A 21,184-nucleotide genomic window follows, 5' to 3' on the forward strand; every position below is an offset into this window, starting at 1 on the left:
CTATGCCTAAACCTAACCCTATTCCTAAACTTAACCCCAGTAAAACTACGTCTAACCCTAAACTTATTTCTAACCTTATTCTCAGTAAAACAAAATAAAGAATACAAGAACCGCCGCGCCAACCTGTCGGCGTGAGGTCGGCGGAAAAAAGCTGGGGCGAGATGGAATTGGGGCGACCGTACCTGTTACCCCTCAGCCGCCTGAGGTGGTATAGGCGTTGTCTTGCCTTCTTTGCCACAGTCTCCGTGTGCTTTCTGCAAGGCAGGTCCTCAGTGATCTGCACACCGGATCTTGGAGCTACTTAACCCTCTCCACTGGTTCCCCTCGAATCAGGAGGACCTCTGCAATTGGGTCCACATCCACTGTGTCGTTGGAAAACTTGAAGATGGTGCTTCGGCTGTTTCTGGCCTCACAGTGGTACAGTACAACAGAGGACTCAGTACAAGGCTGGGAGACTCACTTAGTTGTGAGGTGTGACTGCATGTCCACTATGACCACCTGGGATCTGGCAGACAAGAAGTCCAGAACCCAGTCACACACCGCAGAGTTCAGTCCCAGGTCTGCCTACCTTGCTAGCCAGTAGCCAGCCTGGTGAGGATTATGGTTTTAAAGGCCAGAGCTGTAATATATTAATAACAGCCTAATATAGCCTGTTTGTTGTTGTTCTTTTTTTATACAGTATATATATTGTTTTTAGAAGCTTACCCACCCAAGTAGAGACAGCTGTTTTTGTGTAACAAAAGCCCCTGGCTATTGACCAGAGGAGAAGACAAATGCTGTGTGAATACTTTTTTTTAAAACACCACGTAACTTCATTATCCACTGTTTCCAGCTTCACTCCACATGTTCCGTGGTTCCGTACAGTGTGTGCGCTTTTTATGTAATGGAATGTGCTTGACTTTCGAATAAGGTGATAGCGGAAAACACTTCAAATGTATTTAAGCGGTTTAGGTAACAATTCTAAACAGTATTATTGCGACACTATTAAATAACTATACGTAAAGAGAGGTTTTTGAAAGGTTGGACAGAACATGATTTGCATTTATATAGCGCTTTTCTTCCCAATACGCTTTATAATGTATATGCGTTACATTTGCCCATCTACACACACATTCAAACAGAGGCGGCAGAAGCAGCCGTGCAAGGCACCAACCTGCTAGTCAGAAGCAGTTAGGGTTCAAGCACACTTCAACATGGTGTCAGGAGGAGCAGGGATGGAACTGGGAAATGATCCCAGACAACCGCTCTGCCTCCTGAGCCACTAGCCAGTACGTGCTGATGTTTGTGATATGATTTCACGTTACTTTTAAAAGCTTGTTAGTGCACAGTTATACACCGAGATCAGGGCCCTGTATGATTAGTATGTGAGCACTGTCATGAAACAGGAATTCATTAATTAATCCTGTGATTAAAATGTGGTTCTCCTATGGATAGAATGAACTTTAAGAGAACGATGTTTCAGGAAAACATTTGATTTATTTACACATTTATTTAACTACTGTACTATACTGAACAATTCCAATAAAGCATATAAATGAGCTAGATAAATTTATTCACAGACATACCCTTTCTATAAGTCGAGCTAGTCTCCAAAGCCAAAGATCTGAGAGGGTTTGTTGTTGCCTGAAGCTACACATTGATGTATCAGACTCTTCCCTGGTCTACTTAATCACCATATTTCAAGAGAGAGAAAGACAGAGAGTGAGAGAAAGACTTTTTATATTCATGTGCTGTGCCAAGGATGTAATAAAATGTAATGATACTTTTCAACTGATATTACCATTTAACAATTTTAATATGAAAAAATAATACTGCATTAAAAAGTGCATTAAATATTAATAAGGTTTGGTAAGAAAAATATGATCTTGTCCGGACGACATAACTTTGGCTTAATGGTGGTACACAATATAAAGTCACGAACACACAGCTATAAAGCCTCATAGGCCATGAGGTCAGCTAAATCAGTAGGTTTCATTCATTCTTTAAGGGGCATGAAGGTGTCCAGTGTTTTCCATGGCAATCAGTAGTAACCAGTAGTTTTCAAGATATCTTAAAATGAGTGTAAGTGGATAACTAACTACTTAATTCTTAATACCATACCAGCACCTATAAATAATGTTGTGCTCCTTCTCCAAATGAATAGCATACAGAAGTCGATAAGTAATTTAATGGCATTTATTGGTAACATCGTGTTGTCTGGTAATGATCTTCGACCTGTGAAACACACAAGATATCTACTTAATTCAATCGACTGCTCTAAATGTGTACCTTGAAAACAAGTAAACAAAAGTGTTGTTTTATCATCTCGCTTGAATATGGTGAGTAAATGATAATCTCTCTGTGTTTGTGCATTGACAGGTGTCTGAGAAGCCCAAGGCCAGAAACTCGGCTGTAAGGTAAGAAACACAACTACTGTATTACATTGTATATAGAACTCCTGCTTTGCTTTATTCCATGGTTCTTTAACAGGGGGTCCGGGACCCCTAGGGAGTCCTCAGAGTCTACAGGGGGGCTGCCACATCTTTGTGTGATAGGAACATTTTACATTAACGACTTGAACCCTAGCATCCTTAATCTGGAGGGAACATTTGCCCAAAATAGCTGATATGCTTCGGCAAAGATATTTGATGCGGTAGAGGGAAAATAAGAACAGACCAAGTACAGATCCAAAAATGAAGTTTACTAAGTATTGGGTTTAAGTGGTTAAATGGTGGTGAAAATACACTTTAACATTATCCAAAATATGAATAAAACAATATAAAAAATAAACACAATTCATTTACATCAAGTCAAAGAAGTCTAAAGCTATCTGAAATCTATCAGTATGTAGGGGGGGGTACCTGCTTTCACCTAGGGGTCCTTGTCCTGAGAAATGTTGAAGAACCCCAGATTATTCCAAACAGGACACACAACGGGTACTGTGCTGCTCGAGCTATCTGTTTGTGTGAAATGTGCTTTCAAAATGTATTGTGACCTGCTACATGTATGCCCCGGCCCCCGGGGCAGCACTATAGTTCAAGAGGTAGAGTGGGTGTCTTAGAATTAGAATGTTCCCGGTTCAATCCCAGCTCCTCCCTGCCTGCATGTCAAAGTGTCCTTGATCAAGACACTTAAAGGAATAGTTTTTTAACTTAAGCTGTATGAAATACTTGCCATTAATATAGTGGTTGCAACTGTATTAATTGATTGCCCAAGGCCCGTGGTGGGAGTTCTGCTCTGGTTTTGGTCAATATTAAGTAGTTCCGGTCATTTTGTGGGGGGCACTGGGGCCACGCAGTATAAAAGTAAATTAATCCACAAAACGTCATTTGTATTGTTGACCTATTTCTAAAATATTAGTGCAACTTTCGTTCAACTTTGACCCCTCTATCACATGGAGAAAAAAAATTGGGCGTAGTGATATGGACACAAAATACATAGGGGTAAAAAATGACTTGCACTAATATTTTAGAAATAGGTCAACAATACAAATGACGTTAGTTTTGTGGATTCATTTACTTTTAATGCGTGGCCCCCATGTGCCCCCCACAAAATGACCGGAACTACTTCATATTTCACCAGAGCAAACCAGAGCAGAACTCCCACCACGGGACTCGGGCAATCAATTAATACAGTTGCAACCTCTATATTAATTAAAGTATTTCATACAGCTTAAGTTAAAAAAATCTGAACTATCCCTTTAACCCCTATACTAACTGCTCACAAAGAGTGGGTTGGTTTTCTCGCATGAATTCCGCCGCTGTCTTCTTTGTGTGACCGGATAAATGTAATGCACATTGTGGCGCTTTGGAGAAAGGCACTACATAGACATAACACAGTAAAGACACCATTTATGCCGAAATGCCAAATGACTGCATAATAACTGGCGTTGCTGAAAGTATTTATTTACCACTGTAAGAAAGACAGAATGAGTTGTTGGTGTCATTGCACATTGAAAAGATGCAGATGATGTCTGTGTTGCACATGCATTCTTTACCCTCCTCTTGGGAATATGTTGATTGTCTTCGCGCTACAAACTTACAAGCCGTTCCACAAGTCTGCTTGTCAATTTGTATCGTCAAGCACAAAAGACTGGGGGGAGAAGACACACATAAACCAGACATGAGTGCTGTTGACAACCCCGTTATCTCATTACAGTTTTATACTGCTCCTTGCTAGTATGTCACTCTAGATTTGTCTATATTGTATCTACTGTACGTAGATAGATATAGATGTCTATAGTATATATGAAGATAGCCTCTTTTTTTTATCACCGCTTCATAATTCATGTTGTTGAATATTCATCATTATATACTGTACAATTTAGATGACGAACTTGCCAACGATCTGTCCCATTTACACACATACCGGCATATTATAGACATGTACTTCTTATGAAAGGTCTGTGTGTGAGTGTGTGTGTGTGTGTGTGAGAGAGAGAGAGAGAGAGAGAGAGAGAGAGAGAGAGAGAGAAAGAGAGAAAGAGAATATCTTAGAATATCTTATGTAAATGAAACACCAAAGCAATACATTTGTTTTTCATAAGCACTACTTTTTTCATGAATCTGACTTTGTCTAGGATCTGGTTATAATCAATCTCAGAATCCATCCAGAAGGATATAAGAAGGTTTTCTAAATGAGGACTGTTGTGTTCAGTCTGTGGTCATTAGTATGCAGGTCTGCTGTGGGAGTGTGTTCATGGAGAGAGAGAGAGAGAGAGAGAGAGAGGGGAGAGAGAGAGAGAGAGAGAGAGAGAGCCTGAGGCCATGTGCTACTCTGCTGCTATCGCTAATGAGCCCATTCACACTGCAGCCCACACTACTGAACGAACACACACACACACACACACACACACACACACACACACACACACACACACACACACACACACACACGCGCGCGCACACACACACACACACACACACACACACACACACACACACACACACACACACACACACACACACACACACACACACACACATCCACATCCACAGGGATAGTGGTAAAGATGCTGCAAGCAATCCACTGGCTATACCCCTTGGAATGCAACATAGCGTGTGCACGCACGCACAACACACACACACACACACACACACACACACACACACACACACACACACACACACACACACACACACACACACACACACACACACACATGCACACACACACACACACACACACACACACACACACACACACACACACACGAAGCCACCCACACAGATACAGTATGTACTGTACACCAGCCACCCAACCAGACTATCACACTATGGAATACCTTGTGGCAGACCATCACTTTCATAACGTCTCTTTACGGTAGCCGGAAAATAATGGCCCCCTGAGAACATTGGGCACCACTTTAAAAATATCTACTGTATAATGTATTTAATTTCTATTTGATTTCATATCTACATTTATTCTACAAATGAGGGGCCAAATATATTCATGTATTAATATATTTAAGGACTAACAATATTTCTACAAATTCCTGCAAAACCTGTGATAGACATTTTTGGGATAAAAGGACAATTGTAAGGTAAATTTAGGTCTGCTAATGATGTAGTACCGTGTATGCTTTAAACTGGACCTGTATCCGTCTTTGTTATAAAGATGTGAGCAAGAACACTAATGAATTATTCATTTAAATATGTACTGTAGTGTCCAAAACCGTTGGAAGATGGAAAAAATAACCTGTGTTCCAATAGATCTTCTTTTTAGTTTTTTTTTCTACCTTTATTTGATAGATTTACAGTAAGTCGACAGGAAATGGGGGGAAGGAGATAGGGAGTGACACTCAGCAAAGGGATTGGGAGTTGAACCCGCGGCACGCTCTCAGGCTGGAATACTAGCCTAGGTGCCCGGACCGCTAGGCCGCACAGTTCCCACTAAATGAATTTGTTGCAACTTTGCATCTCAGCCAAGGTGCTTCAACAGCAATAGTCTACCAAAGGGCAGCAACACTTTAATCAATCAATTAGTTTTGGCTGACAAAGCCTTCATCAGGTTTGCTGCCGCTGAAACAATAGTAGGAGTCTAAAAGCCTCGTTATAAAGACATTTAAAATGGGAAAAAACTAAATGTCTCAAGACCTCTTCACGAGACACATCTACCCTCTATACCCAAGTAACTCCCCAAAACAAACTTAGCTTTTTGTTTTATATTTGTACTGTTCTTTCATCTTTGACCAGTCTTTGTCCAAACTCTGAGATGTACAAAAAGCTATATTGTTTTTATCGATTCCTTTGTCTTTTAATTAATGAATGTTTGTTACAGCTCTGCCTCGTTTACACGGTTTCTTGCACAGCTCTGTGCACAACGCAATCAGGTGCGTCATGTCTGACAAGGGTTTCAGTGTGGCACACACACTTTCTGGTTTAATTCTAAGTTCTACACACTGCTGCTGTGTAGGAAAGGAAACCTATTATAGCTTAGCCCTTGGTGCTGCCTTGGGCAAATGCACCGCCATGCACATAAACACAGTAGAATTGTGGAAACCAATAGGTTGTAATCTACTGGATGTAGTAAGTGATTTTTGCGATGCTGTTAACATTGCATATGCGTGTATACTATAAAAGGGGGTAGCTTTATCTACCTCCTGGCTCATGACGGCTGCTGCACTGCCTAGTTCATACAAGAAATAGATTTATCCAATCCTTTTCATTTTAAATTGTTCATTTTTTGGATGTCTATCAGTCTATCGCTGTTAAGTCTAATAGCCCTACTGTTTATTTTAGTTAAAAAAAAAATATGGATTCACTATAATACATATTACGTCAACAAGACAGTGGGTCTGGTGTGATTCGATAGCCTTTGATCCACCCCAAATGTCTCTAATCGCCTCCAGGTGGCACTACAGCAGCCATCTTCATGTTTTGGCCTACAACTTCTGTTGGCCATATACAATCAACATCTTTTATCCATGGATTCCTTGGATCATGACGCAACATTATGGGTCCAGTCTGTGCCATTTTACTGTATATTTTCCACAATTTAGCATTTTCTTTAAAACTCACTTTTGCTAAATTGCTACTGTTCCTGTTTGGACGGGCCTCGCCGCACAGTGACAGTACACATGGCCAGTCTACAAGTTGGTGGCCTCCGCAGATAGCCCACCAGGTTGGTGGACTCCGCAGATAGCCCACCAGGTTGGTGGCCTCCGCAGATAGCCCACCAGGTTGGTGGACTCCGCAGATAGCCCACCAGGTTCCTCCATGAGGAAGCATGCATGGGTAGCGGCGCGTGTCCGCCCAGTGGAACTGCAAGTTCAACTCTAGAGTCAAGCTGTGGAACGTGTCCATGCAGTCCCGCTATAGATCAAGTCACCGTGGAGACACTCCTCGTGGTTGGGATCCTCCTGGATGCTGACCCCACTCTTCTCACCACTCTGTGCTCTTATGGCGAACAGATGGAATGGTCAATGTGTTTTCCCGGCTGCACTACAATAGGCTAGCCAGTAGCCTGGTTAACCACCTCCCGTGGCCTCCCGGGAGTATGCGTGCAAAGTTTCACGCCAATTGGTCCAACGGTGATTAGCTCTTCACACACACACACACACACACACACACACACACACACACACACACACACACACACGCACACACACACACACACACACACACACACACACACACACACACACACACACACACACACACACACACACACACACACACACTGACACTGATGGATAGGGGGTTCCTTTGGCCAGCGACAATTACTTTCTGTCAAACACAAACATAGTGCGTGATGACATAGGCAAGCCCTCATGAATACAATATGAATCATGATTTCATGCACCTGTCTGATTCCCATAGCTCATGTTCCTCCACTCACACCTGATTTTCATTAGGGAGACACTCTTTGGCTGCTATACTGTGCGCTGTTCGTTTGTGTGTCACGTGTGACTGATTGCCTGCCTGATTATGTCAGTGATTCTTACGCTGTCTGTTTTATAGTTGTAACATTCTGCTTTATCTTTTAATGTATTGAGTTTAAAGAGCACTGTTGCATTTGGTGAAAAATGATTAAGTTGTGTTCTGTTGCAACTGCTCAACAGGAGATTGTGGTTGTGGTATGAAATGTCAATGTAGCTTGTCATTCCATTGTTTAACCCATTCTGACCGGGCACCCATTTTGGTGTTAGCATCATGTTATGCTTTACCTATTGAAAAATAGCAGATCTACAAGCTCATATCGCGCCACCGAGTGGCGCGATACGAGCTTGTAGGTCTGCTATTTTTGAAAAATTCGAAGAACGACTGACATTTTTAGAATCTGATCTCAGGTCAGAATGGGTTCATCAGACCAGTGTGTAGTCCAGTGGAAACCTCGTATGAATCTGATCTCAGGTCAGAATGGGTTAATGCAATGCACCTTATATCTCTTACAGTTACAGACTGCTGCTTTGCTCTCTTGTGTATTTCATATCTGTGTGAAAAGGCATGGTGGGTCACAGTATACTGTACTTTGCCTGTCGCTATCCATCGGCTGTGGTGCTGAACCATTCGCTTAGCGATGCATAGCGTGATGTCTCCTTCACCATAAGCTCGTCTTTTGTGACTTTATCCCATTCTGACCTGAGATCAGATTCATAACGAGGTTTCCACTGGACACACACTGGGTCTGATTAACCCATTCTGACCTGAGATCAGATTCTAAAAATGTCAGTCGTTCTTCGAATTTTTCAAAAATAGCAGACCTACAAGCTCGTATCGCGCCACTCGGTGGCGCGATATGAGCTTGTAGATCTGCTATTTTTCAATAGGTAAAGCATAACATGATGCTAAACACCAAAATGGGTGCCCGGTCAGAATGGGTTATACTAGCTATTTTACAGTCCTGCATTTAAAAAAAAAAAGATTTTTATAAGAATGGCCCCTTGAGAGTGCTTCGCCCCTGGACCCCTGAGAGTCTAAGCCACTGGTTGAAGTATATAAAAAGATTGCTAGTTCCATTTAGCTACAGATGTATTGCCCACATGTGGCCAGATCGTCAATGTGGTTCTATAGAACCACTGAACTGATTGCTCTATAAAGCACTTTGAGCTGCACTTCATGTCCTGAAAGGTGCCATACAAATAAAGTCGTATTATTTATTTGTTATTGAACACCACATTGTGATTTGTGCCGCTTCGATCATGCTAATAATGACTACCTTTATTGTTCCAGACATTAGCACACTTGGATCCCCCAACCGCATCATACGCACACATTCAAAGGAGCGCACGTTATTGAAAGCAAGCTGTGCAGCACCACTGCATGCCCTGCAGCCAAAGCTGAGGGCAGAGGTTGCAAGCAGGTTGCTTGCAAGGCAGGAGTCTATAATACACATGACGAACCTGATGAACTGAACTGGCAAACGATGAACAGGCACCAGATGGCCGTCGCATATTCAATATTTACACCGACGACACTGTGTCTTTATGATACATTGACTGTATGGCTGCTGAGCCACTGGCAGGCACTTCACATTCAGTGAGGTGCCGACGGGATACAAATGGAACAAGCCTATGATCAGCATGGGCCCTCGCCCACCCCCAGAGCTGCAGTCTCTTATCTAGTCCGCCAACTGAAAGGGTCCTATTCATGTGGTTCGACTGAGGAATGACTGCTCCTCAGGGTGTTTTGCTTTCCTTTTTCCTTGGTAGCCTCCCGCGACGTGTGACGTGTCTCTGGTGTGATCGGTAAAGAACTTTCCTTCAGCCCCCACATACTCTACCCCCCCCCCCCCCCCCCTGCTGGCCCACAGGATCAAATCCTGTTAGTGGGACCTCCTCCTGTGATGTCTCTCCCCCTCGGCTTAAACCATCCATTTGTGGTACAATAAGTAGAAAAACTACCCTCACCTCAGACCAAAAGTAAATCCCCTGTCCGTCCTATTGAAGCGTCCCATAGAGCAAGCACTGAATTGACTAAAACGCACCAGGTGTGGCCACTTGGCTGCCTGCACTCTGACTTACAGTACATGCTGAGGGTGGCCTGCCAAAACATTATTTCTCATCGCAGATTGAAGATCGCCATCAAATAGGTACATGCGGTTGTATATCATCGTATATCATCATGACGTAAAATAGACAATTCATTGTCAATGGGAATTTAATGTTTGCATAGGACAAAGTTTGTGCACACACACACACACACACACACACACACACACACACACACACACCGAAAGCTAGTTATAGATGGGGATAGCGCCCCTCAAAAAATAACTATCATTCACAAAGCATGACTTGCAGCAATACTAGCCTAACTGACCTATAGCAATAGCCAATAAACTACAGTCATGTGGTCAAGGTCATGTGAGTACCGAGGCCCTTGGGCACAGCAAAGCCACCAGAACATTGCTCTGCTCCGAGGCTTTCATTTCCCCTGTGGGGTTGGTGTGATTTTATCAGACAAATAGTCAGACACACAAAGACCTCTACAGGTGTCTGACAATGGTTATTTTGTAAGTCTTATCAATGATACACAAACACAGAGAGTGAGAGCCAAGCCTCAACGCCTTCAATAAACGCAACACTGATGTAGAGCGAGATAGAGAGATGGAAGTGGAAGAGAGAGAGCGAGCGATGTTTGACACAGAGAGAGAGAGAGAGACAGAGAGAACTGAAAGTCATATACTAGCACGTTCTGGCTCCTGGAAGGAATGTCAAATATAAGTAGCAGACACAGTTCATTAAACTAAGTCACGGCTCCCATTTAGACCATAGTCTAATTAATACTTAACCTTTCGTCCTCTGTGCATTTCGTGCCAATCAGCCGTCCGCTGCTCGTGACAGCAGCTGGCGGTTTCTGTCAGCTATGGCACGCCGTGCCACCGGTCCCGTGGAGAATAATGACACCCGGGTCGGTTCCACCACCGTGCTGCCACCTCTGTGAGTGGCACTAGATTAACAAGCTCCCGTCTAACTTCCTAACAGACACTTCAGAATCAACCTGAGCTCCCTTGCTCGCTCAATACGGGCTGGCAGACGGTTGGATTTTGAACGGGGGGGAAATGTTCGTCTTTATAATCTGATGTTGTTTTCTCGTACACCGAGAGAACCACATTGAAAGGAAAACCCATTTGAAGGTGAGAGACATGAATAGAGAGTGAAAATGGAGCGAGAAAGAGAGACAGAAGAGATGAAGAATGATAGAAGAGCAAAACGAGGGCAGAGAAAATGCATTTATAAAGTGTCTGCAACCGTGTGTGTCTCTGTGTGTGGTATGTTTCTTATCAATGTGTATTTATGAGTGTGTACGGTATGTGTGTCTGTTTTTATTCTATAAGTGTGCGTGCGTGCGTGCGTGTGTGCGTACGCGCTTGCGTACGTGTGTGTTGCCTGAGGAGCGATTGATGGATTTGCTGCTTGAGTGCTCACACAGATTGGTGCCTGCTGTGATGCCAGTCTTGAACTGAAATTACACACACAAACACACAGAGGGAGAGCAAGAGAGACTCATTTGCAAGAGAGAGTGTGTGTGTGTGTGTGTGTGTGTGTGTGTGTGTGTGTGTGTGTGTGTGTGTGTGTGTGTGTGTGTGTGTGTGTGTGTGTGTGTGTGTGTGTGTGTGTGTGTGTGTGTGTGTGTGTGTGTGTGTGTGTGTGTGTGTTGCCTCACACTACAGAAGGCAATTTTAAAGTATTCTAGAAGAAGTCAGCCATTAAAGAGACCAGAAAGTACGCTATATAGTGAGGCTGGTTCGATATGATATATGACTTTGTGTTTGTGTGTGCACGTGCACATGTGTGCATGTGGCCGTGCGTATGTACTGTATGTTTCTGGGTTCAGACAATCTCTGTGTTTCTGTTCTATTTTACCTTCTTCAGTCAGTCTGTGTTGTTATACTTTAACCACTTTAACCCTGGTTCCGGGTTAAAAAATTGCAGATCTACAAGCTCCCAACACATTGTGATGTGACACCTTGTGAGCTTCTACTGTAGATCGGTTATTTCGAATCATTTGGACATTTTTCTTGGTGATTAAGTGGTTCATTTTGCTGCGAGTCCAGACTCCAGTCGTGTTTATGAACAGTGTAATATTTGTTGCGTGCTAATGTCATTATTATTGAACTGGAGTTGAAGGGGATGTTTTCATTATCATCTCGCTGTCAGCTTCACTTAGAACAGCCTGTGTTTTGGTTCATTAATATTAATACTGAATTGAAATGAAAAGTCTTTGTTGACTTGATAATTAATACTTTTTTCTTTCTTTCTCTGTCTTCCTCTCTCCCCTTGCTCCGTACAGCGGGGTATCAGGCAGCAGCAGCGAATCAGAAAGCAGCTCAGAGTCGGACACTGACGAATCAGAGAGCAGCTCCAGTGACAGCGAGTATAATCCCGCCCCCCGCACAAGTACACCAGAGGTATTGGACACTTGGACAGTGATGATGAGAGAGATCTGGCTCATGCATTCATCATCTACTTTATGATTTAAAGTAGATTGCATTCTTACCCTTAAGCAGATTGAACTTGGGGGGTGGGGGAGAGGCCAGAGGAACTCCCTCTGGTGGAGTACCTATGAGCATCTCCTACTCTGGAGAAGGAGTTCGACTAGTACTTGGGAACAGCGCCTTGTGTGTGTGTGTGTGTGTGTGTGTGTGTGTGTGTGTGTGTGTGTGTGTGTGTGTGTGTGTGAGTGTGAGTGTGAGTGTGAGTGTGTGTGTACGCACGTGTGTGCGTGCGTGCGTATACGTGTGCGTATATGTGTGTGTGCACATGCGTGGGTGGGTGGGTGTTCACCTGCCTGCCTGGTTTTCCTAATGGCCACTTCATCAGTTTCTGGGTGGTTTGAGTTTTGTGCTGTGCAATCATAAAACTCCACAGCATGACTCTGAATGATCACATAACTACTGTGACTGAGCACTGACTGGTTTCATGGAGTTCCAGCATGCAGACAGAACAAGAGGAGGAAGGACAGAAGCTGGTGTACTGGCGATTGTAGATTGTCCGCAACAGTGCAGTTCAGCTTTAGGATATTGCTGCTCCCATGCAGCCCAGAAAGGATGACATATGATAACATAAACATAACAGGTGGAACTTGAAGGATTACGGTCAATACATTTGTAATTTAACATTGTGCACAAATGCATGACTGTTTTAACCAGCTACTAAGGAAAATTAAGTGCAGTTTCACTGCCAAATTTAATTTGGCCAAAACAGCATTAAAATCTATCTTCTTAGCAATGGTGTTCAAAGTAGGAATGTGTAGCTGCTGTTTATTTTATCATTGTTACTTACTTGTGACTAATCTTTATCAAACACTTCTCTTCTGTCCTTATAGCCGGAGCCTCCATCCACCAACAAGTGGCAGTTGGTTGGCTGGTTGAACAAGGTACAGCCTCAGCCCAAACCTCTGGTACCTGCACAGCAAGAACATCATGACTCAGGTTGGTGATAATAGCAATAATACTTTTATTTGCACTTTTCTCAAGATATGTAATATCCTATAGGCCAGGGGTTCTCAACGTTTTAAAGATATGTAATATCATATAGGCCAGGGGTTCTCAACTTTTTTGGGAAAATGCTTTGGCAATGTATCAGGAACCCCGCCCCCCAATATAAATTGACTGCTACAATAACCTTAATAATAGAGACAATACACCATAAATAAAAATACTGAAACCAGATATAATCATTAGGGAAGGTGTATGGATGTACCTCGTGTACTAAACTCTTCATTTCCAAAATAAATAACAAATTCATTCATCATTTGGGGACCCCCCAAAATAATTTGGCGACCCCCCCCCCCCGAGGGGTCGCGACCCACGGGTTGAGAACCCCTACTATAGGCTACCGGTATGTCCCATAATAATGCCATTGCAGGGCTTCCTGTTGGCTCGGCCAGGTGTTGCACACTGCACAGACCATGTAGGCACAGAACAGTACTATTGACATCATGTGTTCAAATCTGGCTCGTGGCCAGCTTCACTGTCTTGTCAGTGATCTTTAAGACGTGCGTTCCAAATTCACGAACTAATGAACTGCTACCCAGGCTCCCTCACCCAGGGTCCTGAGCCTTTCTCCCCAGGGACCCAACCAACAGGAGTGCAGGGCACGGCTGCCAAGAACAAGCCCGCAGCCAGCACCACCCCCGTGACACCTGCACTGTCCAACGAACACAAGGACACAAGGGCAGCCTTCTGGTAGGGGAACGTTTCATGTTTTCTGAAACAATGGAGAACATTGGTTTTTCTTTTTCTTCACCGTTACTAAAAAACACAGGCCCCATTGCCTTTTACGTCTCGCCCACCGGTAGTAGGGTGACGTCACGTAAAGGCTGTTTTGAAAATCAGAAAGAATGAACCAGTGCAGTTGGGTGTATTACATGGTTTATTTCTTTTCGCCCCCACAGTCCGAGTAGAGAAAAGAGCAAGGGCAGGCTGAGCCAGCGGGGCTCCTCTGAGGGCCAGAGATCAAAGATGAGACTGTCACCGGGGATGTTGTCCGGTTCAGAGGCCGCGGCCCCTAGGAGGAACACCACGGGGAAGAAACAGCCCAGGCGGACAGACAGGTCAAACAGTTTGGAAGATGGCCAGAACCAAGGGTGGAGCAGAACCAGCCAGCACAGGTGCTTCCTTCAACCTTTCTTTTTTCTTTCCTTGTTTTATGCCATGCTTCCTTAAATTCCTTCCTTCCTTCCTTCCTTCCTTCCTTCCTTCCTTCCTTCCTTCCTTCCAATCAAATTGCCCCTGGCATCCAATTGTGAGCAAGTCATTATTATGAAAATATGAGTTCTTTGAGCTTGTAGATCAGCTATTTTCAAAATAACAACATTCTTGTGAAGTGGGTAATGTCAAGTTTTTTCTGGTCTCTCTCTCTCTCTCTCTCTCTCTCTCTCGCTCTCTCTCCCCCTGTAGTCCAGCAGCCAGAGATAAGGAGATACCGCCTCCCCCCTCCCTGGAACAACAGACACCCCCCAGGCCACGGGTTAATAAACCTCCCAGCGGTAAAACTGCCCCCAGGAAAGAACCTCGCAGTTCCACCAATCCTAACAACACAGTCCCACCACCCACCGTACAGCAAACCCCTATGACTATGCCCAGTGTTAACTTAAACCAGGTTTGTGTGTGTGTGTGTGTGTGTGTGTGTGTGTGTGTGTGTGTGTGTGTGTGTGTGTGTGTGTGTGTGTGTGTGTGTGTGTGTGTGTGTGTGTGTGTGTGTGTGTGTGTGTGTGTGCGTGCGTGCGTGCGTGCGTCACTTTCTTCATTGCTTTGTTGTAGCTCAAGCCTTCAGTTTATTCTATGTTATTTATTCTGTTTTGTGTTAGCTGATCACTGTCCTCGCCAACAAACTGAATCAATTGAAAATGGACCATATATAATATGGGCAAGATTGATAATATCGGTCAGGCTCAAACTGTTAGTTTCCCTCTCCCGTGTGCATCTTACATACCCAAAGACAAAAATAACACACATGCTCCGTCCTTGGTGCTGAGGCAAACTGCAAAGGCAGCAAAATCAGAGAAAGGGCAACTCAAACTTTGTCAACAGCAGCAAAAGTGTATAGAAAGCATCTATTCTAAAGTAAGTTGCGATCCCTTTCTTTCTCTCCATTTTACATATAATCCACACACATAGACACATGACCAGAATATGCCACAAAGTCCTCGTTCGCATAAAGACTGCATAAAGGAGTCAGCCACGGCTATAACAGCGTCTTCATTCCCATAGTTTCTGCGTGGTTTGTTGAGGTCATTAAAAATCCCTGGCACAAAACTGAATTATCACATAATGGCTGGTTTTATGGAAATATGAAGAGTGAGACACAGAGAGAGAGAGAGAGAGAGAGAGTGAGACACAGAGAGAGAGAGAGAGAGAGAGAGAGAGAGAGAGAGAGAGAGAGAGAGAGCGAGACAGAGAGAGAGAGAGAGAGAGAGAGAGAGAGAGAGAGAGAGAGAGAGAGAGAGGTGGGATAGGGGAGAGGGGAAATCTGTTATGGATTTAGTGATTTCATGAAGGAGAGTAAAAGAATGAAAGCAAAGAAAGACTGAACTTAATTATCACTTTGTCATTGAACCTCTGAACACTATAAGGTTTTATGAAGCAATGCGGCCAGACAGAGAAAAGGAGAGAATGACTATTACTTCTATTTAAAGGAGTGTTTCCTTATTCTCTTATCGCAAATCAATATCATTTACAAAAACATTTATACCACAAATGGTTTAAAAATACACTACTTATTTTACTGTTTGAGGATATAATCTATTTAATTATCTGTCTGAATAGTGGGTTTTATCACCAAAAAGGATATAAAATGACTGAACTAAGGCATTGACCTTATGTGGACATTGACACAGATCAGTATTGTACATGGAGCATATCCTCACAAGAACAAAGGAACAAAGCATAATGCTACTGTTCAGTGCAGACTCTGGATGTACAGTCACACAATCATGTATTCTTTTGAAGACATACTATGGTTTGATCTTCACTGATACTGTATGTCTGGCAATGGCCGAATAGCCTATCATTATTTCTTCTATGTTATCTAGGAAAATAGTATTTTCCCTTTAAAGACAGCATCAGGAAGGAATAATGGAAGGAAGGATGGAAGGAATAAAGAAAGAAAGAAAGACTAATAGACAAAAAGACAATTGAATCCCTTGGCTTAAAAGACCATAGTGGTGGTATTGCATATTTAGCCTACAAAGCAGGCCTTTTTTTGTTATACATATTTTTTTTAATATAAAATTATTTCTATAAAGTCATCTGGCTGATATTTCTGTTGCAGTTAAGAAGTCATAGAATTAGAATTTGGAATCAATATTTTCCCCATGGACACTCAACAGAATGAACAGAATTCATATGCTTTGGAGAATGGTTGGCAGTAAAAAGAAGCAAAAAAAGACAATATCTGCCAAACTTCATAATACAACATATTTATTTCCTCCACAACATAGGACAAGAGGAAGCACCGGGGCCCTAGTAGCCGAATCACACCCAAGTCCCGGGAATTCATCGAAACGGACTCCTCCTCTTCCTCCTCAGAATGCCAGTCAGATTCCGAGGGAGTGGTCAAGGTTCCCACCCCGCCCTCGCAGATACAGACACACACTCTGACCAACACACACACAGCTTCGAATGCACTGCACCTGCACACTGCTGTTCCGTGTACGGCCTCTGGAAGCACAGGAGCTCCGGGAACGTTTGGAGGCAAAGGTGTTCGCGTTAAAGACAGCAGCAATGTAACCATTAATGGTAGCAACAGTAGCCATGGTAGCAACAGTTGTAGTAACAGCGGTGGTAGTAGTGTAGCAAGTAATAGCTGTAGTATAACCAACCTAAGTGACTCTTTTGGAACCGTAGTTCCAGATCCCGGGGGGTTGGGGCGGCAGGGCAAGGATTTAGATCGCATGTTGCCGCCTTCCAGCCTGGGACACGATCTGCCCCTCTCTCCCTTACGGGAATACCAAGAGGTCCAGAGCTTGTGGGTGAAAATTGAACTGGATTTAATCAGCAGGGTGCCTGGACAGGGGCTGGAAGAGAGAGGCAGGGGAGGGAAGGGAGAGATGGAGAGGACGGCGCTGGATGAAAGAGAGAGACGTGGAGAGAGGGACAGGACGGCCGGGGGGGAGAAGCAGGACGAGAGAGAGTGGCCGGGTCTGACAGAGAGGGGCAAATCAGGTAAGGGAGAGAGGGAGAGGACGACGGGGATGGGAGAGAGAGAAAAGCAGGAAGAGAGGGAGAGAGCAGGACAAGGGGACCGGGAGAGACCAACTGAGAGAGAGAAGCAGGGGGACGGGGACGAGAAGGATGGACTGGGCGTGGAGGAGAGGGACAGGGCGGGGCTCAGGGAGAGAGAAAAGGCCTGTCACAGTGTTGGGGTCACCGACAACCCCCCCACGCTGGACCAGACGCCCCTCAGACCATCTGGGAAGACAGACAGAGGAGACAGCGGATGTAAAAACAGGAGACAGGCAGCCGCTAGTATGACGGTCACGACGGAAAAACACACCAGCAAAAACAAGAGGAAACACAAGGTGAGGACACAGATCCTATCTGTTCCCCAGTGCTAGAACTCAGAATTACATACATGTTTAAAAATATTTAAATAAAAAAATAACATCGGGGGGCCCTTTTTTTTACCCAAATTATATGAATGCAAGCATTATGAAAATTGTGATATCAGCAAAAAATAAATATCAAACATATCAGATAGTCTTAGATTAAAAAAGAGTCTACTCTACCCCCCCCCCCCCCCTCACACACACACACACACCACCACCTCTACACCCCAACCACTTTTTTGCCAGATCTACAATAATTATCATATTTGTACGATAGTTTTACCCAATAATGCCAAAATGTACGATAACTTCACCATATCACAAAAATGTGCACGAATCTACTAAATTCCCTCGCTGCTGGTTCGGTTTGGCCTTTCACAATAAGTCAGTGCATCAGTAAATCTATCTGATCCTATTTCTGTACTCGGAGACAGAGACATGAAAAACACAGGTTGCTTCTTTCCAATCCAGTATCAGGATTTTATTTGATTAAGGTTGCATGCTTGTTTTTCTTAAGTATGCGGGTCAAACAAGGTTGTTTCTTTCTAACTATTTTTGTTGCATATTACACCTGAGATGTATCTTATTAGATCCTTGAGAGGGTTCCAAATGAACCCTTACTGGCCTGTAACTCTGAGAGTGTACAAATGGTTCCATTAGTACACTCTCAACATTACGGGAGTCCCTGGAAGTAAAAGTCTGAGAACCACTGGTCTATACACATGTTTGCCTTGGACTTGACTAAAAGTAGACACACGTCTGTTTTGAATGGTCTCCCTGCTGTGCCGTGCCCAGTTGGACCACGGAGAGCTGTCCGTGAATGGCAGTAAGAAGCTAAGATTGGACAAAGACTGCCTTCTCCTCCCACCATGCATCTCTCCAATCCACAACCACAAGGCCGGCTCCACAGAGTGAGTGCACGCACGCACGTACGCACGCACGCACAGTGAAGCGATAACGCAAACACATGCAGACAAAGACATGATCTGTACAAATACATGCAGACAAAGTCTTGAGCAACACACATATTGTCTGCCTGCCTGCCTGCCTGCCTGCCTGCCTGCCTGCCTGCCTGTCTGCTTGTCTGTCTGTCTGTCTGCTTGTCTGTCTGTCTGTCTGTCTGTCTGTCTGTCCGTCCGAATGACTGTCGATGTGTTGTTTTCCCAGCTCCGTCAGCAGGAAACAGTCTCGGCGGCGGAACGAAAAGCTCCTCCCTCCCCTCCTGTCCCCCCTTTCCGATGACCCCCCTCGCAAGCGGAGCGCCGTCTGTAGTTCCTCCTTCAGCCAGGAGGGCGGCACCGCTGACATCCTAGGCTGCTCCGCCTCATCGTTGTCCTCCTCTTCCTCACACAGACATAAGCGAGGAGATGGGAAAGCGTCGTCACACCTAAAGAATGGAACCGTAAGGCTTCGTCTAAACGACAGGGTTGCTCATCGAAAGTACTGTAACTGTCCTCAAAAGCTGTTCTGAATAAACTACATGAATTAGGCCTAAGTGCTATAAATGACTGTTGGAATTGATACACTGACTAGTTTTCTGGGCTCAGTGGGACACTTAACATGGTTGTGTTTACACTTAGTAAGTGGACATATTTACAGACACAGATTTTCATTTGGGTATGTTTTGTCTCACCCTAATGTGGAGCTAGATGTCCACGGACTAAATAATGTGTCACCGTCGTCGTTATGGCCAGCCGTATGTCAGCTTAAAATTGAAAGAAATGTGTATTTGAACTGTTGTCCAGTGGAGAAAAGTAAGCGAGTACTGTACGTAACTGTCCTCTTCTACCCCACATTTGAACCCGGTCTCCTGCTGACATTTTTACTATTTTCACAACATTCGTGTCAGATCCTGTGTCTAGGTGAGACATGACCTTTGACAGGACCTAAATGTCCCAGTGGAAGAGCAGGGAGAGAAAATGCAATCACCCCAAATGTGTAGTTATATTGTATTAACATACTCTGCCATACAGTTGAGTTTGGACACAATTACTTTAATTATTAATTCATTATTTAATTGACTTCTTTATTCTTAAAAGAAAAGTTACATAGTGCAGCTTTAAGTCTTTTCAAGACGGGAACCCATTTTTGGGTTGTTGTTGTTGCTTGTATGTACATTATATAGCAACATATTTTTTTCCAGAAAACTTCCGGATTTAGGCGGTCAGGATTTAGAAGCCGTTTTTGGAATCGGTTTCAGGTCTAAATGGGGTATACTTCTACTCCACTACAGAAGCAAATGTACTTTTTACTCCACTACAATTATTTGACAGCTTTAATTACTTTGCAGATTTTGGTTATTAATACAAACTCTAAATCCCCCCCCCCCCCCCATCAGGAGACGGATGACCACGTTGACAAGCCCTGTGGGGACAGTTACCCTGTCAATGGACTCAATGACTCAGAGCCATGGTCTGAATCTTCCATGGACCCTGCAGGACCACGAAGACCCAAATTGTCATTCAGCAACACGTAAATATCACACACACACACACACACACACACACACACACACACACACACACACACACACACACACACACACACACACAGAGAGAGAGAGAGAGACACAACTTTTTAACCAAATGAACATTTTGTGAAATTAGCAGAATGTTACATTCAAGCTTCTATTCTATCGGTGAAGAGTTTTGATGTTGCCGTAAAAAGGATGGGATTAAGTGGTTATGGAATACGAAAGTAGGATTAGTACTGTGTATTAGTTTCAACATAATTAGAAAAGTTACATTTATTACACTAACAACCTCTGCTTCAGAATATGCACCAATACGTATTCATTTATTTTGTAAAACGTTTTTACTTTGTTCAACCCTAAATGACTTGTTAAAATGAATACAAGCCATCTTGCCATCATCATCATCATAGCTTACAAGCACATGCTACTGTTTGAATGAAAAATCAAGACAGTAGAAGTTTTGTATGAACTACACCAGCTCAGTGGCCTTGGGGTTAGAATGTCTGCCCTGACATTGGGAGGTTGCGGTACAATTCCCCCGACCGGGTCATACAAGACTATAAATATATAACCCAGTGCCTCCCTGCTTGGCCCTCAAGGGTTGGATCGGGGCTACGTTCCTGCGACAGACTGTACTAGCATCATGCCCAGGGGGTGTACTGTACTTGTATATCAAGCTGCATCACACTACAGAAACAGGAGATTGCCACACACCTCCATGTGAACCATTGGTTCC

The 21,184-nt window shown here is 43.8% G+C and overlaps 1 protein-coding gene across 1 annotated transcript in view; it reads left to right on the plus strand.

Moving 5' to 3' along the window:
• Window positions 1-21,184, plus strand: part of aff2 (AF4/FMR2 family, member 2) — a 110,479-nt gene that overhangs the window by 73,805 nt on the left and 15,490 nt on the right. Inside the window, exons 10-19 of the mRNA XM_080774565.1 lie at window positions 2,359-2,396; window positions 12,216-12,333; window positions 13,251-13,356; window positions 13,962-14,112; window positions 14,322-14,537; window positions 14,827-15,028; window positions 16,869-17,948; window positions 18,771-18,886; window positions 19,143-19,377; window positions 20,314-20,447. Coding sequence (XP_080630691.1) covers window positions 2,359-2,396; window positions 12,216-12,333; window positions 13,251-13,356; window positions 13,962-14,112; window positions 14,322-14,537; window positions 14,827-15,028; window positions 16,869-17,948; window positions 18,771-18,886; window positions 19,143-19,377; window positions 20,314-20,447 — 2,396 coding nt within the window. The remainder of the gene's footprint in view (window positions 1-2,358; window positions 2,397-12,215; window positions 12,334-13,250; window positions 13,357-13,961; window positions 14,113-14,321; window positions 14,538-14,826; window positions 15,029-16,868; window positions 17,949-18,770; window positions 18,887-19,142; window positions 19,378-20,313; window positions 20,448-21,184) is intronic.

Source organism: Protomyctophum bolini (genome assembly GCF_963924005.1).
Source record: "Protomyctophum bolini genome assembly, chromosome: 10".
NCBI classification, from domain to species: Eukaryota; Metazoa; Chordata; class Actinopteri; order Myctophiformes; family Myctophidae; genus Protomyctophum; species Protomyctophum bolini.